General features: G+C 43.8%; 5 protein-coding genes across 5 annotated transcripts; 3 read left to right on the top strand and 2 right to left on the bottom strand.

Annotated features, from left to right (window-relative positions):
- Positions 1–70: 70 nt before the first annotated feature.
- Positions 71–1,752, bottom strand: Bfra_000222 (uncharacterized protein; the record flags this gene model as incomplete). The annotated part of the gene is made up of 3 exons (XM_037330667.1): positions 71–979; positions 1,031–1,609; positions 1,663–1,752. 3 exons carry the CDS (start codon positions 1,750–1,752, stop codon positions 71–73), a joined length of 1,578 nt encoding a protein of 525 aa, XP_037197000.1.
- Positions 1,753–2,532: 780 nt separating this feature from the next.
- On the top strand, positions 2,533–8,526 carry Bfra_000221 (putative telomere length regulator protein; the record flags this gene model as incomplete). The annotated part of the gene is made up of 3 exons (XM_037330666.1): positions 2,533–5,589; positions 5,638–7,831; positions 7,886–8,526. The coding sequence occupies 3 exons, from the start codon at positions 2,533–2,535 to the stop codon at positions 8,524–8,526; spliced, it is 5,892 nt and encodes a 1,963-aa protein (XP_037196999.1).
- A 940-nt stretch (positions 8,527–9,466) lies between these two features.
- Bfra_000220 (putative aldose 1-epimerase protein) lies at positions 9,467–10,511 on the top strand (the record flags this gene model as incomplete). The annotated part of the gene is made up of 2 exons (XM_037330665.1): positions 9,467–10,066; positions 10,128–10,511. 2 exons carry the CDS (start codon positions 9,467–9,469, stop codon positions 10,509–10,511), a joined length of 984 nt encoding a protein of 327 aa, XP_037196998.1.
- Positions 10,512–11,054: 543 nt separating this feature from the next.
- Positions 11,055–11,817, bottom strand: Bfra_000219ia (putative copper transporter protein; the record flags this gene model as incomplete). Its single annotated transcript, XM_037330664.1, has 3 exons — positions 11,055–11,166; positions 11,224–11,741; positions 11,794–11,817. The coding sequence occupies 3 exons, from the start codon at positions 11,815–11,817 to the stop codon at positions 11,055–11,057; spliced, it is 654 nt and encodes a 217-aa protein (XP_037196997.1).
- A 384-nt stretch (positions 11,818–12,201) lies between these two features.
- Positions 12,202–14,380, top strand: Bfra_000218 (putative ferric-chelate reductase protein; the record flags this gene model as incomplete). Its single annotated transcript, XM_037330663.1, has 6 exons — positions 12,202–12,311; positions 12,377–12,630; positions 12,689–12,806; positions 12,854–13,111; positions 13,163–13,261; positions 13,315–14,380. The coding sequence occupies 6 exons, from the start codon at positions 12,202–12,204 to the stop codon at positions 14,378–14,380; spliced, it is 1,905 nt and encodes a 634-aa protein (XP_037196996.1).
- Between the last annotated feature and the right edge of the window lie 29 nt (positions 14,381–14,409).

Below are 14,409 nucleotides of genomic sequence, written 5' to 3'. Positions count from 1 at the left end.
TCAGAATACCACACAAGGCAGTGACCAAAAAATGCCGCATAAGAAATCAATCAAAGATGACTGTCAAAAGTCACTTAAAGCGATGCTCAACACCATAATCATCAATCCCCAATGTTGAAGTCGCAGACACAACGTAGCACTGATTTTCTGGTGTCCAAATATCAAATCCAGGACGTCCGTAGGTAATTGGTTGAGTTCCATCCCAAATATCCTCCATTTCCAACCTAAACTCACTTTTTTCTCTCTTTTCGAACAGTCTAACCTTTTCCATGAAGCAATAGCCTGCATAAAATGCCAGAGATGTGTTTCCAGATTTTGGTCCGTTTTTTGACATGAAGGATTTGAGCTGTGCGGGCGTCACTTTTTGGTCGTCGAGTGATTTGGATAGTGCGCGGCAAAATGCGGCTTGACTAACACTTGTTTGATCCAAATACTCTCTGATTTTTTCTCGAAGTGAGTCGCAAGTATCGTATACCTCAATCGCACCATACTCTTCATCCTCATCATCGTCCAGCCCAATGTTCGCAATAAGATCCATTAGATCCTCATTCTGAATGTTTCTTTTCTTCTTTTTTGGTAAGCCCTCGTCTTCTCCACCAGAAGTCCTTTTAGTTCCCGATGAGCTTGTTCGCTTAGTTTTTCCATTCGAGCTAGCGTCATCTCTTCTCTCCTTCTCCAATTCTCGCAACAAGTCCCAACTTCTTCGACAAACTTCATTCTGAATTCCCTCCTCTTTGGACATGCCAGGGGCGGAAACCATGAACTCATCAAAATCTTTTTTCGAGACGCCGATTAAGTCGCAAAATTTGTAGCCAAATCTCATTAAGTCATAGAGGTAAATTTGTAACTCGAACTGGACTGTTGAAGGAGTATATTTATATTCTTCGTTCCCGAATTCCTTTTCGTCTGCCATCAAAATGCTTCTAAGCTTTTCGCGACAACGCTTTGTTTCTTGGTCTGTAAGAACAGATTTAGTTGTCTATGTAATGTTAATAAATGAGGGGATTGTTGGTGTGATTAAGATACATACTGGGTTTGAGCTGGATTTAGAGGTGGACACTATGGTGGAAGTGTTTTCGGATTCGATAACAGCATTCTCGTTCTCGCCAGATCGATTGCGCCGGCTACCGGTAGCTCTTCCATTGGAATTTCTACCTGCAGCTTGAGAACCCGATTTTGACACAACTTCTTCATCCAAATCGACATTACCGATACTGCGATCATCCCGAGTCTCGATATTCTTACTGATTGGCAGTTTGTCGGAGCTTTGCGATGAACTTCCTACTTTAACAGCAGCAGGTCTTCTGTTTCCAGGAACCTCTTTCTCGGGGTTTCTCGATACAATGGAACCTCTTTGGGGAGCGTTCTTCTGCTCTTCAAGTGCATGTTTAATAAAGTCTTGTACCTCTCGACGCAGAAGGGCATAATCCGGTGCTTTGGTTCGATCCGAATACTTAAAAGATGCATTAACACCCATTTCAGGCACACCTAGTAGCATCCATTCTCTATACAGCTCATGACTTAGACGACAATACTCCAGTTCCATATCTATTAAATAATCATACTTTTTGATATCGATCGCAGTATTAGCACCTTTGGTTTTGCTTCCCTGTTCATTGTTAAAATGAATAAGAATGCAGCTTGCATGCGTGTATTACTTACTTTCATCATTGGCAAGATAGAACTTCGGTCTTCAGAAGGAATTGATGCATTGGGCGTTGCTTTTGCCAGAGGTCTTTTTGATCGTGGCATTGTCTGATCGATTCTGTGTGAGATAATTGACCGTTTGTTTACATCACTATTTCAAAGGTTACGCGACGTGAATATCAATATGTGACAATGCGTAAACACTTCTATTTAATACCTTATTTGTTCCACTGGCAGCTTCCCAAATTGATTCAAAATTGGGTGGCTGATACTCTTCAATTTGAATCAAAATATTCAATAAGTTAGATAAATAGGTGAAGTTGAGAAATGCAGCAGAACAGCAATTCACGAGGTGTACATTTAACAGCCCGTAGTCATTGTCACATGACCTCACCAAAATCAAGTCACCAATCTTACTAGACTTTACTCGGGACGCAGCTGATAATTCTACACAGTTTGTTTCAAACTTTCTATCGCCCTATTATAAGTCGCATAGAGATGAAATGGAAATGGATCAACACGCTGCTCAAAGACTTCTCGCAAACGCTCTCAAAATTGTAAAAGATCGAAATTATCAGATGTAAATTTTATACATAGGACAACGCGTGTGAATGTGTTACACGGTATTAGTAAGCAATTAGACTCGCCAAAAGCGGTGAATACTTAAAGTGGTTTTTGACACGCGCTGGGAGTTTGTCGCGTTTTCTGCCTAATTAACTTTCACTGGCCAGGTTCACCAAGTCAAATTCTCCAACGCGAGTATCTGCAGGACAAATTACAATTACCAAAAACCCTTTCCGGTGTTCGAGTATTTTCTTAACGAATAGAAGATGGGTTTCGGTACAGCTGCTATTTCATCTTCACGATAGCTGCGATCTTGCAGTCATGGTACCGCCATCTTCAACTACTGCAAAATCAATTAATCCTGAGCCGAGACCTTCAACTCCTTCTGAGCCTGAATCCAGTGAACCTCGACATCCTTGGTTCCGATTTTTCTTGAATTCAAAAGATAAATCACCTCGAAAGCCTAAAATCAACACTCCAGACTCATCTGCGGATCTCATCAACACACCATCGACGAGCAGGAAGAAAGTAGGCTGGTCAGAAAAGTACGATTACAAAGATCCTCCTAGAATTATCACCGATCGAAAGACACTATCTGCACAAGCTCTATCGCCTTTGACACCATCAGCGGAGCGAAAAGCGACGAAATCAATACTGAAGACACACCATGTTCCTGACCCTACACAAAATATTGTGCCTTCCAAAGGCGACGACACGACATTAACCTCAAAACCTTTGATGGTCGATGCTAGAATGTTGGAATCAATATCGAAACAATTAGCTGGGAAAGACAGGGGATCGAAGCTAGATGCATACACGACCTTATCGGGCGCCTTAAAGGCTTGCGACAATGTTCCGGACCGAAAGGCTTTATCGGACAAGATGGATTTGATACTTCAATTCATGAAGCGGGACTTAAATGCCAAGCTTGAAACTGGAGCTCTTGATACCCAACTTGCGAAAGAGGCTTTAGTACTTATGTCTAGCTTTCTCTATAAGAAGTCAATCGCAGATATGTTGACCCCCGAATTCAATGGCTATATTGTGGACTACGCCTTGAAGACTTTTGAGAATCCTGGAATGTCGAAGGAGGTTGTCAGACATCTGATGTTTATAATTGCACAGCAAAAGTTCTCGGCAAGGATCATGACAGCTGATAGGGTTACAAAGCTGATATCTGCGATTCATAACATCGAGGATTATGTGCGAGGCAAAAGCATCGTAGAACAGCGCATCAACATCTACCGAACTTTTCTTAGGCAATCCAGAGCTCATATGATTTCTAATTCAGACTGGCTTGGGGATCTCTTCAGCGATATGCTCAACAGCTATTCAAATATACAGACTGCTGCTATTGCGTTTGGTGAAGAGGCTGGCCTTGAACTCGGGACGGAGAGCAAAATATCCTCAAAAGTCACAGAGATCTTCAAAGGGTCGGATGGAAAGGATGTCAAGTATGTTGACTTTTTTGCCGAGAGACTGCGAATTATGGCAAAGAAACCTTCAAGCTCTACACCACGTATATGGGCGGCCGTCATATTATTTCTCCGTGCTCGACCTAAACAGCTAGAGCACTGGGCCTTTATCAAGACATGGCTCGACGTAATCAAAGTCTGCTTCAATTCCAGTGACCAAAACACAAAATTAGCGGCAAATCTGGCATGGAATCGCATGATTTTTGTGATAACTCTAGAGGAAAAGGTCTCGTTTAGTATGATTAACACACTTAGCCAACCCTTGATCTTACAACTTCCAAGAAAAGATGTTCGTAAAATCTCAAACTCCGACAATCTGCATCGCAAGTCAACTCTGAGCAGTATATGCAATTTATTTTATTACTCGGTGAAGCCAAATACAACCCAAGCCCAGCTTGATACATTTTGGGATACATATATAATTCAGATCGTTCGAGACAAACTCATTCCCACTGACTTCGTGGAAAATCCTGCGTTGGCCAAGCAAGATCTGGGTGACGCGTGCAATATCCTTTGTGGTTTGTTCAACGCTCATACCCAACGGCCGTGGATACCAACCAGGGCTCTGAATGATAATGCTGTCACACCTCGAGAGCTTCCAGGATTTGATCCGCGATGGCTACGTAAAAGCGCATCTCGAGTCTTCTCTGTTCTGAGTCCACTTATGGAGCTGCTTTTTTGGGAGCTTGCTCTCCCTAAAAGCAGAATATCACTTCTTTGGGAAACTTACATTTTCTCAATCTCATCCGCAGCGGCAAAAGAGGTCAAGACCTCGAATGATACCATGTCATGCCTTGCTTTTCTTTTCAGCACATTGTACAAAATTTGGCAAAAAGGACCAGATGGCTTGCATACATTGACATCTCATCGCAAAAACGAAGCAAACTTTTTGGCTAACTTTCAAGTGATTGTAACTACTGCTATAAGTGGTTTGGGGGTATTACCATTTACCGAAAGGCTTCTATCCATGGGGCAACAAGATGATTTCATTGTCGTTGCGACCCCTTCACATCGACCCGGAAAAACAAAAGGCGACATTAGATCACCACTTCATCATCTATTGCTTCTAATTTCTAGCCCTCCTCTCGGCTTTAAGCATGGTTTAAAATTCTCAGAAATGGCCGAAGCGATACTTATGCCTTTTTTCGAAACTCGACGTTCGAGTAAGGGTAAAATGGATTTGGTCAAGGACCTTCTAGAAATTCTTCCTACGGATGTTAATGAGTCGTGCGGAGCTCTTTGGTCAATTCTTGCAAAACTTGCTACAGCAGCAATAAATTTTCGAGACGACGTTGTCGTGACCAGCACCATTCATGATTCCCGTCCCCTTGGCGCCGAATATCGCAGTGTTGCAAGAATTCTCGACGTCGGGATTGACCTATCACCAAAGGAGCCTTTGAAAGGATGGGAAGATCTTTTTCAAGCTTTGGTAACATCTGCGACCACTGACTCGGGGCACGGAGGCAGAGCCATCGTTGTTATTGAGCCAATAGCCAAGGCTTTGGCCTCAAATTGGCGATCGGATGACGATTATTGTGGTAATAAAGTAGTATACTGCCAAATCCTAGTCAAAGAAGCATCATATCCGAAAGACCGACAAGCCTTGGATGCAGCTCGGAGGCGTCTTTGGGGAAGTGCAACTGCTGGTCCAAAAATCCACATCTTCGATCCGTATTTCCAACTATACCAATATATTTCTCGGTGCTTGAGATGTTCATATACGGAGCTTTCATCTAATGATCATATCACCATATGTGGTCTTCTTGGTGAGGTTGAAGCGCTTTTAGTACGATGTCCAAAAGTTTTGTTTGGCGAAACTTTGACTCAACTTCAAAATGGGATTATTTGCTGGATAAGCGACGAAGAAGCAAAACTGCATGGTGGAAGTGATTTATCCCGATCCGTAAGTTGGTGTCACCCGATCAATCAAATAGCAATGCTAATTATGTAGGTTAATTCTCTCTGGAATAAAATCTGTTCATTGTTGAGTTCTACTGATCTATCAAAAAATTTGAACAATCTTGAACCATTATTGTGCGCTGGCTTAGGAAGCAAGCGTGTGTATATTGCAAACTCAGCCATAGAAATGTGGAAGGATGCATTTGGTTCTTTCAAGGGTGACTTGCAGTATCCTCCCATGGTAAAAGAAGTCTTGTCTAGGGTCCTCCCGATGACGGACCTCTCCCTTGCATCATTATCCGAGAGCTCCGAAAACCAAATATCAAACAATCATCGTCAACTTCTCGATATCCTTGATACACAGACAGACATCAACATTTTTAATGAAGTCAATCTACCAAAAATTTCGAACAAAGCTCCTTCTTCCATTGTGATTCAAGCACACAAACAAAAATCGATAAATTCATCTCCACGAGTTATTGAAGTCAACAAGGCGGGATCTCGAAAGAGGTCTCGTGAGACAACCCCGGAACCTGGGAAGAGGAAGTCAAGAAAGAAGGGTTTCGTTGCTAAATTACGACATGACGACTCCCAAATTCAGTTCGAGGCGATTGCTGGCTCCTCTCCCTTTTCGGAGACAACGTATGACTCACAACTTTTGACCGAACGGCAGAAAGAGGTTAGAGAAAGACAAGCTGAAGAAGCAGCCATGTTCTCAGATATCAGGTCTAGCCCTCACCTGAGCTCAAAGCTAACTCCCAAACATGTCGATAATGACATTGAACTACCTTCCCGTCACTCTGCTTCAAAGTTACTCTTAGAAACGCCAGCCAGTAGTGAAAGGCAGAGCACACCTGATACTAAGATTGTCGAAAATCAGGATATGTTCCTAACATCATCGCCGACTCCAGCACGCCATGTACTTTCATCAAAAGATGTCTCTCGCTCTCCTTCTTCGCCAGCTATAATGGTTGATTCACAAAAGCGTCAGATCCAATTACCTAGAGATAGTGATATGGCAATCACGTCCTCCCCACCCGAAGCTAAGACAAGGAACAATGTGCCGCGAGACGCTGTGAATATAGGCCAGAATGACTTTGAGCAATCGCCTTTACCGTCATATCAATCAATTTACCAAAGTACTTCGATGCTCCCCACTTCTTCCGACGAATTCAATGTCACCTCGTTTCCTAATAATTTTCCGGATGAGATTAACAACAATGTGACCACCAATCGCTCATTAGATGCTCCTACACAAGTCGATCCATATGATTTTGATTTGGGCCAAACCATGTCTACGTACAGAAGTTCGCCTAGAGATTCAGATCTGGATGAAGATATGGACGCAACTGTTGAACTTACTAGTAGCGAAGAGCAGGCTAGGGATGAAGAGCTTCAGCAAATATTTGCTGACCATAAAACTAGCAAAGCTTGGAGTGTCCAAGTTGCTGAGACCTTTATGGATCCAGTTAAAAACGAGAGGGCAATCCTACCATCCACCCCAAGACGAAGCCGACGTGGTGCAGCAGCGATGCTGCCAGCTCCAAGCAGCTCCAAAGGCTATGATCTTGATGCTAGGCCAAGTGTAACACATTCGGACAGACCCACAAATGACGAGGAGATTTTCGAAGATGCTACATCGTCTCCACGAGGACTGCCACCCAGGATACAAGAGTTGTCAATGACAAACACTATGCTTAACAACAGTTCTTCTCCTCTGAGCGATATTGACGAATCTAGCTTTATCAAACTCGCAAAATCAGTGGATCGGGCGTTAGCTGAGAACCAAGGTGGAGTTCTTCGTCAAACTCACGCATCTGCAGAATTAGCTACTGTCTCTGTTCATGCCGAGCCCATTCGCAAAATTCCGAGCCCAAACCGTCGGTCTCCAATACGTCCTGTGTCTCAATCATCGGCTATTCAATCTGTCATTCTTGAGACTCCGGCACCACAGCTTTTAAACAGGAATGGAAAAGAGAACGCGTTACATGGATCCGTGGCTGATGACTCTGACTCCGGCTCTATTACTAGTGCAGCACCTCATGCAGGGCAGCAGCAGGCGCGTCCAACCAATACGATCAAGAGTCCAAAGAGATTCAATAAGAAGAATACGCCAAACAAGTTCAAGGTTGAGGATAAAACTAGAGGCGATGGTGATGGTGATACGCCAGCGAAGAAGCGAAAATTCGACGAGACCCTTGAAGTTGGCAGTGCGGTGGTTGGCAGTCAAGAGGCATCTCGAAATGGTATGTGTAACATTCTCTTTACATGAAATGAAAGAATACTAACTGATCGTACAGCTTTATCAGTGCCACCAATAAAGAAGAGAAAGGGTCGTCCCGCGAAGACACCAGAGCCTGTTGCAACACAAAGTATTTCCGAAGCCCAATCTGCTCAGTCTCAACGATCTGGACGAGCCACTCGGAGAAATACACGATCGTCAAGGGCTAAGACTATTCTTGAAAACAATTCAAGCATGAGTGTATCGAGAGAATTCAGTTCTGTCCCAGATATCACTGAGACCGGTTCGTCGGTAATCGCCAACGACCGCCCTACTATGCCAGTTTCTAGTACTGAAGCTGTTGATGGTATCACTCGCAATGATTCAGAGCATGCGGGAAAAATTAGTCCAGTACTTGAGCAATTCGATGAACCGGAGCTAGATTTTGTGGAGGAAACTTTACTACAATCGCAAATAGCTGAGGAGATGGAGTTCGGATCACAGAAAGCCAACGATGATCAACAGGCGGAAATAGTCGAGCCTGCTACAGCCGCTCCCACATATCAAACTATCAAGGAGAGGCTACTGAGCTTAGTTAGGGATCTTGGCGATGCTGCTCTGAATCGAGAGGAAGGAAATGAAGTAGAAGATATATTTATGGATGCAAAAGTCCAATTGTATGGAGCAATCAGGCGAGGAAGACAATCGGCTGATGATTGAGGACATTTGTATTGAGATGGCGTTTGCTTTGGCTTGTGGTTGGCTAACAAATGTCACATGAAGACATACATGACATGATTGCATGGAGGAGTTTTGGTGGATAATTTGTAGCTTAGATACCAGAAATAATGCCAATTATGTTGCACGTATGAACACTTTTTAGTTCATCGTTCCCCATAAGTCTTAAACTATCCATGAATTAGATCGTAAATAAGAACAAATATGATTTGCCCATGATACCTTGTAGTCATCAAATGATCGGTCAGGAAATGATGTATTTGTAGTCCCAGTTTGATGTAGATTCGCCCTTTATCTTTGCCCTCTACGTATTATTGCATTTGATCCATCTAGCCCTTGTCATTACACATGAAACCAAATGATATTTACCTACCGGTACACAGAGAAGTATCTCTCCGAATTCTTCGCCCTCAAATGCCCTCTGGTCCATTCCCATACATGAATTCTAGACCAATCATCATTTAGCCTGATCTGGTCCTTGTTGATGATCAGCTCCGCTTTTAGTCTGATATTCATTCGCCGCTAATCTATTTTCAGCTCCTTCATCTTGGATACCCTGGTCACTCTTTCTTGTTTCAGGTTTCTCGCTTACATCCCACATTTCGGTGTGGTGTACTAGATTGTCTTAGGTAACTCCCGTCAATTGGTACCTCTAAGACTCGTCCCTCACTCCAACACTTTACACCGCACCTGAATAACTTCATAAGTGACTCTTCTTTCAGCCTATTATACACAGCTGGTACAACTGCACTATACGTTTGTTTCATCCCGTCTGCAGTTACACACACAGAAGTATAAATACATCGAAATATCCCACCTGGTTGATAAGATCTCATCCATACCTAGCTTCTTTCATCGATCAAATTACCCCTCATTTGATCTAACAATCTCCAACTCAATCATCCACACAAAAATCTCAACAATGGACCGACCCAAGAAGCCATCTGCTCTCTCTGCCACTCCAGGTCTCGCACCTCATGCTCAAATAAATACCACTCATTCCAATTCCCGTGTCTCCGCCGTTCTCCCCACCGGAGAATCAGTCGAGATCCTTCTTTACGGCGCCACAATCATAAGCTGGAAAGATGCTGCCGGGACCGAAAAACTCTGGCTTAGCGAAAAAGCGGTGCTCGATGGTACAAAGGCTGTGCGTGGTGGTATCCCTCTAGTGTTCCCGGTGTTTGGAAAAGTAGAGGGTGAGGAAGGTAAAACTAAGGGTGTCGATACATTACCTCAACATGGTTTTGCGCGCAATTGTAGATGGGAGTTCTTAGGAAAGAGTACTAGTGAGAGCAGTACTGTTAAGGGACAAGAGGGTGGTGATAGCAGTGTAAAGTTGGACTTTGGTCTGAGTGCTAGTAATGTACCTGAGGAGACAAGGAAGTTGTGGGGTGGCGAGTTTGGTTTAATTTATAGTGTTACACTTGGTAGAGAAGGTCTTGGAACGAGTATGGTGGTTAGAAATGAAGGTACTACAGTTTGGGAGTTTCAGATTTTGATGCACACTTATTTGAAGATCCAGGTATGTTTATTTACACTGATCGATCCGCAAATGTTCTATGCTAATGTACAATCAACAATAGGATATTTCCCAAATCTCCATCACAGGTCTCGAGAATGCTACATATGTCGACAAACTCACCGAACCAATTTCCACAAATACCGCTCCCACCGATCCCCTCACAATCTCCGCCAAAACCGATCGTGTCTACACTCCTGCCGGCGGTCCATCAACTGAAATAATTGTTTCTGAGGGAGGGAAAAAGAAATACACAGTCGCGAGAGACAACATGAACCAAGTTGTTGTTTGGAACCCTTGGATCGATGCCAAGGATATCGGCGATTTTGCTCCAAAAGATGGATGGAGAACCATGATCTGTGTCGAGGCTGGATCTGTTAGTGGATGGCAAAAATTGGAGGCCGGAGAAACTTGGGAAGGTGGACAAATTATCACCCTTGCGAATTAGCAATTCATGAGTGCGATGAATAAGCTATCACGAATGTGATTGTGCTTGCAAGTTTGTGGGCATGTTTTGGACTGAACTGGGAGTTAGTTTCTCTATTCGAGCGAGTTGAAACTTGAGAGCGCTACTCTATGTTATACAATGCAATAAATGCATTATTTGATGAAAAGAGAAATCTCAATCGCCTTGCTTGGTAGAAATCTCATTAGATAAATGAATCAATTGATTACTAAAGATTTCTAGAATTCTACTATCGTTCTCAAGGCAAATGTGTACTCTTTGTATTTGACTGCAGTCATTTTGAGACATAGAGTAGTATTCATCGAATTCCTAAGTGGGCAGCGTGGAAGGCTAAGAACTCATAGTGAGAGGATACATAGTGCCAAGCCTTAATGCTTGAAGTATTTCGTGGGTAGCCATGATCAAGCCTTTGGCTATCTTAACGGTACCATCTTTTGCGCATGGCATCACTGTACTGAGATGGTTTGATCAGCCCCGACACCGTTACAGAAAGCCTATTGTAATCTTAAGCCTGAAGATTTCCTTTCAATGCGCCGACGAGTCGGCAAGGTAGCGACCAAACAATACACCCCCGACGAAAACGCCAGCTAACACACTCAGGAAATATCCGACATTCATGGTCATTACCGCAATCATTCTTAAAAAGTGTTAGCACATCTGTTACTAACAAAGTTCTGAGAGTGGTGTTACGTACAATAGATATCCCACGCCCGCAAGCACGACATCAATCAATCCTAACAAAATTGCCTCTCTTGCCCGCCATTGACGTCGCATCGACTTCTCCTCCCGGTGCGGTTCATAGGCTATACCACCGCTGCGGCGGGTATCGGCAGCAGCCAATAGCTGATAGAAATGTACTCGGACAGCCAACAGTGCTCGAAAGATTGCCGCAAATACGATCAGGAAGATGCATGTGCCGGCGTAATGGCCAATGGTGCCCGGTGTCCAATCCATTGAGTAAAGAGGTGTGGTTGAGGAGATGAAGAATGTCATTGCCATAGAGTCCATAGTCATCATCGTATCGGACGACATTGACATCGAAGAACTAGTCGAGCTGGCCATCGACATGCCTGACATTGTGCTGGTTGGTGACATTGACATGGCCATTGAGCCTGTTGAGCTAGCCATTGACATATCCATAGTTGGCTGAGTTTGCAAAATATTCGAATTTGCAAAGTGTTTAATAGATGTTTCGTTTTTACTACTTAAAGACTTTTATTGTCATCCGTCGTAAGACGCCCATTCTCGACACAATACCATTTACCCAGTTATCCTTGTCGTAACTCATCGATGAATTTTCTCGATTCGGAAGAAAACTTGCTCAAATTCCCTAACATCTTTCTTTTCATTGGCGAGTGTCTATGGGACTTGTCTAGGAATGGAAATTTGATCAATTTGCGCGAGTTTGAGTAAGATATTACGCGCGCTAAAAAACTCGATTAACTAATTGTTGCCTTCGCTACATCTACATTGGACGAGTCGTTATTCTCCTAATTTAGTGGGTTAGGAAGCTTGAAAGTTGCTGATGCTACTTGACAATCACATTCCTTGAATTTCTAAGCTTTTGTTGTTCATGATTTAAAATCGTTGGAAATAACTCCACAGTATTTCAGACCAGGACAACAAAACACCAAGGCAGCCTTAACATTGTCGCAAAGAAAACGAAAACAAAATGGCTGCATGGATATATCAACCTGTTATGTTCGAGTCTGGTCGGGCCTTCGATTGTGAAGGCTTCGATTCCGACCAGTGCAAGTATTATAAAGAACCATGGCGCAATTGGTGAGCCCTATCCCTTATACAAGATACCACTCAGCACGAAGAAGTTAGATTGACAAGTGCGCCAGGTATGTAGCAGATCTGAGATTCGCACTGCCAACAGTAGCACTCCTTATGTGCATTATCGGCATTTTCGTAGTCGGTTACGTCTTAACACAAGTGCTTGCTTTGTCCTACAGGCCTGAGCCTTTGATATGGCGAAGGGGCGTCGCATTGATTCGATATTTGTCGTACCGAGGTTTTCGCATCGAAGCTTTAAGGTGGAACTCTGCGCCTGTGGGAGTGCTATTGCTAGGAGCTATAGGGACCTTATATTTTCTCTGTAAGTGCGATGCTGATTTGCAACTGGTCGAAGAAACATGGACTGACCTCTTTTGAAGGCATGGACTTGATACCATCCCCATACTATTGGCCGGGTACGAGCACCGTTTGGGGCAACTCGCCGCCATTAGGTACCAGGTCTGGCTGGCTGGCGCTAGCTTGTATGCCTTTCGTCTTGTACGCTCATCTATTAAACGATACGAAACCAGACTAATTATGCGTAGTGCGACTGCAACCAAGACGAATTGGATAACAATGGTGACCGGAGTACCATATGAGAAGCTCCAGGTCTTTCACCGGTGGATTGCATATGCTTTCTTCATCCTGGCGTTGATGCACACATTCCCATTTATCGTTTGGCATATTCATAATGGCGATATGGTCAATCAGTTTACTGTGAGTAACATCTTCGAGTATTGGACTGGCATTGTTGCGCTTGTATTTCAGGCGTGGCTCACATTTGCATCTTGCGGTCCTATCCGGTAAGTAACCTTGATATAAGGACATTCCACAGACGATTAATCACTCACTAGAAATCTTGGCTATGAGTTTTTCAAAGCAACACATTTCTTATCGGCTGTAGTGTTCATGGTAATCTTTTTCTGGCACTGCAGTGGTACACTAACATCATGGTATGTTCTGTGAAGCTAATTTTACCTTCAAGAGTTTCCTAACAAACTGATAGGGACTATTTTGTCGCAACAGCAGCAGTGTACGTACCTTGTTGGACGTACCCATGGCTTAGGACCTTGTTTGAGTACGGTACACATCAGAAAGCAGAAATCTTCATTGAAGATAATGGGTTTACACGTATTACAATACCAGCCAACTTCAAATGGCAACCGGGACAACATTGTTTCTTGCGGTTCCGCAGCTTTGGCATCCATAATTTAAGCTCTCATCCATTCACCATCTGTTCGCTACCATCTATATCACTTGATAAACCGTCCGAGATTACTTTCTATATCCGCCATCAAGGAGGCTTCACGGCAAGGCTATACAATCATGCAATAAAGCGCCCAGGTATACAGGTGCCTGTGTTTGTCGATGGTCCTTATGGTGGTATAGACAATCAGAGATACCTCAGCAGCGATCGTCTTGTTGTGATTGCTGGTGGCTCAGGGGCTGGATGGATGCTACCCTTCATCGAGCAATTCCTACGGCTTCGCTCTTCAGAGGGGGTTCCGGAACCTCTGACTGATGAAACAAAAGAGAATAGACAAAACTCTGTCAAGACATCACGTCAGCGAGACCCTCGCAGCCCACGATCACTGCGGGTAATACTATCAACACGAGACATAGCGACCCGCACATGGTTGCACACAACCTTCAACAATATGCTATCAGACTACCAGTCGCTAGGAACAGGCATAAGTATCGAGGTACATCTGACTGGCGAAGCTGAGCCTATGATACAACCTCCAATCGAATCTGCTCGAGAGCTCGAAAGGACCAATATTTCACCGACAGAAAAAGACACCATCGAGAAGCATACAGAAGCGTTTAGAAACTCCGACGCAAGCGATGGACCGAAAGATGAAGTGCGCGGCCGCCCAGATCTACCTCTGATCATCCGAGAAGAAGCCGCCGCAGCGAGGACAACGGGACAGACAATAGGCGTCTTTGTATGCGGGCCGCTTACGATGCAAGATGATGTCCGCAATGCTGTTGCGAAAGAAAACTTGAGTATCATGAAGAACCCGAGCTCTGGTGGGATGTATTTATATTCTGAACACTTCTCGTGGGCATGAGAGAGGATCGATCAGCAAGCTCGGTATCT

Source organism: Botrytis fragariae (genome assembly GCF_013461495.1).
Source record: "Botrytis fragariae strain BVB16 chromosome Unknown tig00000001, whole genome shotgun sequence".
NCBI classification, from domain to species: domain Eukaryota; kingdom Fungi; phylum Ascomycota; class Leotiomycetes; order Helotiales; family Sclerotiniaceae; genus Botrytis; species Botrytis fragariae.
This window is presented reverse-complemented; position numbering and strand designations above follow the sequence as displayed.